Here is a 4,550-nt window from a genome sequence, read left to right on the forward strand (position 1 = left end):
ATGGGAAAGAAAAATTATACATTAAAGCCGAATTTCATAAAATGCAGCAAAGACAAATTAGCGCCCCGAGCCGATTGTGACGTACATATTTTCCTACAATAACCGAAGCATTCGTCTTTGTATTAGGATCGGAGTTAGTGTTCGTGTGTCGTATGAATAGATATCGTTGCGGGAATTCAAATAAACCGTTAAACTAAGTTTAGATTCACATCGTACATGTATGGTATACATGCTGGCGAATTCGGCTGTACAGCCGTTTTCAATTTCAGAATTAAATATCTGGCTTATTTCGCATTTTTCGACACATGTTCTTCTTAACTTTTATTTAAATTTATATTGAAATATATATATATAATAATTTTTTACACATTTTATAAAAATTCATAAATATTTGACAAAATCTTATATACCCGCTTTAACGACATCAAAAACGTTGTCGCTATTACTTATTGTTACGGTTAAAGCGGGTATATACGATTTTTTATATGTGTTTAATTGTAATATATTGATAAAAATATGTTACAATAACATAAAATGGGAAAGAAAAATTATACATTAAAGCCGAATTTCATAAAATGCAGCCAAGACAAATTAGCGCCCCGAGCCGATTGTGACGTACATATTTTCCTACAATAACCGAAGCATTCGTCTTTGTATTAGGATCGGAGTTAGTGTTCGTGTGTCGTATGAATAGATATCGTTGCGGGAATTCAAATAAACCGTTAAACTAAGTTTAGATTCACATCGTACATGTATGGTATACATGCTGGCGAATTCGGCTGTACAGCCGTTTTCAATTTCAGAATTAAATTTCTGGGCCCGGTTGCTCAAAGCATCGTTAAGATAACATTACCGTTAAGCTTTACCTCTGTTAAGTACCCTAACGCAGCGTAATTTGATCAGCCGTTAACTTCATGTTGCTCAACAAGTTTTAACGCTAGCGTTAATTAACGCAGCGTTAAGACTTTAACATCCATGTTAAATCCCACAATCCATTCCAAATTTCCACTTCCTGTTCCTGTTATCCAATTCCAAAATGGCATCCCAAGTAGACGCATCTTCAGTGACTTCACCTGAAATTAAAAGAAAGAAAAGGAGCATTAACTTTAGCAATACAGAAATATTGAAATTGGAAGAGCTGGTTAAAGATGAGAAAACATTTTCAATATTAACTAATAAATTTTCAAACACTGTAAATAATAAAATGAAAAAAGATATGTGGACGAAAATTGCTGAAGTAATTTCTGCACAAGGAATTGCAGTTAGAACTGCGGATGAATGTAGTAATAAATGGCAGAACTTGAAAAGAGAGAGCAAGGCAGCAGTTACCAGTGAAAAGTTAGAACGGCGTAAAACGGGCGGAGGGACCCTGACACTGACAGCTGTCGCCGATGAACAAAAAGTTCGGATCGCCGAAATGTATAAAGATTCGGCATCCTTCAATGGGATTATTGGAGGATTGGACAGCGATGAAGCTGGTTTGTTCTAATAATCTTTTTTTTTTAAATATTTCATTTAAAAACTACCAATTGAAACAATTAATAAAAAGTAAATAATGAAATGTCAACGGCCGTCTGCTTTGATATATGCTATTTATAGTAACAGGGTTTTTCCCATGTTCAACACTGTTTAAACCAACAATTAAGTCAAGTTTTATTGATGTGATAATTCAAACTGCATACAAACAGTCACAAATCATAATGCAACAATAATACTCACCATTTCATGTGAAATTATGTCCAATAAGTATCCAATTTCTCACAATGACACTCGCTTAGACACATGGCATTGCGCCATTTGCGGGTTACAATATGTGTTTTATTTTCACCGTCGTGAGCTGCAAAGGTTACACACAATTCTGATGGTGTTGTGTTTATTTTTACAGATGGTCGTCACTTTCTGTCCAACACCACAGTTGCGCCCGCTGTGGGAACAGTTGAACAAACGGAGCGGTCAAGGTATATAAAATAATGTTTCTAAAATAATAATAACACAAATACAACTATCTATGGAGCAGTAAAGGTAAGAATAAAGAATTGATAAAATAACACAAATACTAATAAAAGTTACTGCTAATTTTAGTATTTACTTATAGTACTAATACAATTTACCACTTCTAGTAGTTTTGACTTTAACTAATTGTAGTTAATGCTACTAAAAGTAGTTACTAATATAATGGCTAGTTACTTAAGTAGTAGTTGCTGCCTCTCCAACCACACTTATTCTACTATCAGTATTTACTATTATTATTTGTGATAATTATATAACATACTATTTAATGATCAAATGCCGTTAAGAATGCTGTATTTAAAATATTTGTAAACTCCATGTACTTCATCATACAATTTGCAATTTCTTTCCTTAAGTTTTAATCGGTGAGAAATTATATATATATATATATATATATATAGTAATAACTACAATAAATAACAAATTCAATGATAGTCAAATTTTATTAGCTTTGTAACACAGCAAAATTAATTCAAATAATATCATAATTGAATTACTAAATCGAACATGAAGTAATGTAAATCAAAAATATAAATTGATCATACATACAATTTCATTTATGACAATTATAAGTCACGTGTAATAATTCGTAGAATATTCATGCAAACGCATTCAAAGCATAATACAAGCATTCCTTGCATTAAACATTATACAATATGTTAATAACAATTCAAGTTGAAAACAAATATTAAATATGTAAATAAACAGACAATGTCATAAATGCAAAGCACTTTACAAACAAAGATACAAAGCAAATTAGTAAGCAATAACAAATGATCAATATTCTTATCACAATGACCTATTCTATAAAATGATTTATGCAAAACTACTTTTATTTGGGAGGGTGGAACTGGGAAAATCAAATTTTTTAACACTGGGTGTTCAACGCTTACAAAAAACAAGTATAAACAATCTTAAAAAACCCGTGCGGTCGAGTTTACAAATCAACCAATCATAAAAAAGGTTAACTTCACTCAGAAATCTATTTTAAGAAAGGTAAAGTAACAACTTTGAACCAGATTATAATTGTGTTATACATTAAACATTTTAATTCAAGATTAAAATAAGCCTAGTGTTTATTGCATATGTATTTTTTTTTAACTTCAGTGAGTGTTGTAATAAAGGTCCAGCAAAGAAGCAAAAGAAGTTTGCAACAAAGTCTGAAGAACTGCAGTACTGGCAGGTACAATACTTCAAAGGGGAAGTGGAAAAGCAGGAACGGGAGGTAAGAATGTGATAACAATGTGGCATTATTTATTCCATATTATTATTCAAATATCATACTTTCAAATAAATGATAATTAGTGTATGTGAATACCCTGTTACATACTACCTCTGTTGAGAAAATGGCTCTTGACATGTTTTAAATATTTTTTTTAATCAATAAACACACAAATTTAAGTAAGTTATTCTTAGACATGTACACCTTTGCCTTTACTAGCAAATTGAAATTAATGCAGTAAATTCTCCACTAGAGTAGACAGTGTTTACAAAGTGCGTGGGAATATTCCTGACCTATATTTAAATACATCTGTTCAATCAGCTGATGGCTGGCCTAGTTCTCAGCCAAATGTAAACAGAATGGAACTCTATAATTATGCACAGGAAAAATATGCAAAATTATTTAACTTAGAATGTTGAATCTATTAAGTACATACAATAATTGCAATAACAAATCATAGATTTAAATAAAACATTTGCTAAAACAGTCTTTATTTACTGATAAAGGTATTGATCAATAATTATACTGCTATTGATTCAGTGACAACTGTTAACAGAATTTTCTGTATGAAACAGTATTACTGTAATACACTGGTGATTAACAGTATAAGAAAATATACACAATATAAAAATTCAACCAATGACATTCACCAGGTCTACAAAAGAACTAATGTTAAATTGTTCAGACTGACTACTTATCTTACTGTACTGTTAATGCATAAAAAATCAAAATGATCTATGTTTGTATTAAGTTTCAGTTTTAATTACTTGTTAAGAACCAGTCTTTAAGAATGCAATATTATGTTTCAGAAACAACTACTTGATATAAGGATTCGAATGCTGCTGAAAGAGGAAATGAGACGTGACCAGAACGTTGTAGATGAGATCATCAATGGAAAATTTTTCGAGGACTAAATATAATGGTTATATTGACTTAGTTGCCTCAGTGCTTTATTGAATACAAAATGATTAACATTGATTATTTTAAATGAATATAATAAAAGTGTTTTTAGCAATAATTGTGTAATATTATACCCTATATATTTAATGTCCCTACATAAATTTGAGAAACAATTTTTTTCCATTATGTGTAATATCTATTCACAATGTATTCACGTATGTGTGTCCCACTTCCATTCCCGTTCATCGCAAGATTGAATACTGCATCATTATTGTCTTGATTTTCATCAGAATCTCCAATGTCAGGCTCATTGAGTTTGATGCAAATATTGTACAGAATCACACATGCTGTTGTTATCTTGCAAATCGTTGCAGGCTTCAATCTAACCTGCAAATATTGAAATTATATAACAGGTATA

General features: G+C 30.9%; 1 protein-coding gene across 1 annotated transcript; it reads left to right on the plus strand.

The window, feature by feature from the left end:
* The first annotated feature begins 1,044 nt into the window (after positions 1–1,044).
* Positions 1,045–4,242, plus strand: LOC127877718 (uncharacterized). The gene is made up of 4 exons (XM_052423853.1): positions 1,045–1,478; positions 1,886–1,958; positions 3,118–3,235; positions 4,042–4,242. Exons 1-4 carry the CDS (start codon positions 1,205–1,207, stop codon positions 4,144–4,146), a joined length of 570 nt encoding a protein of 189 aa, XP_052279813.1. The 5' UTR covers positions 1,045–1,204; the 3' UTR covers positions 4,147–4,242.
* Positions 4,243–4,550: the final 308 nt, after the last annotated feature.

This window comes from Dreissena polymorpha, chromosome 4 (genome assembly GCF_020536995.1).
Source record: "Dreissena polymorpha isolate Duluth1 chromosome 4, UMN_Dpol_1.0, whole genome shotgun sequence".
NCBI lineage: Eukaryota > Metazoa > Mollusca > Bivalvia > Myida > Dreissenidae > Dreissena > Dreissena polymorpha.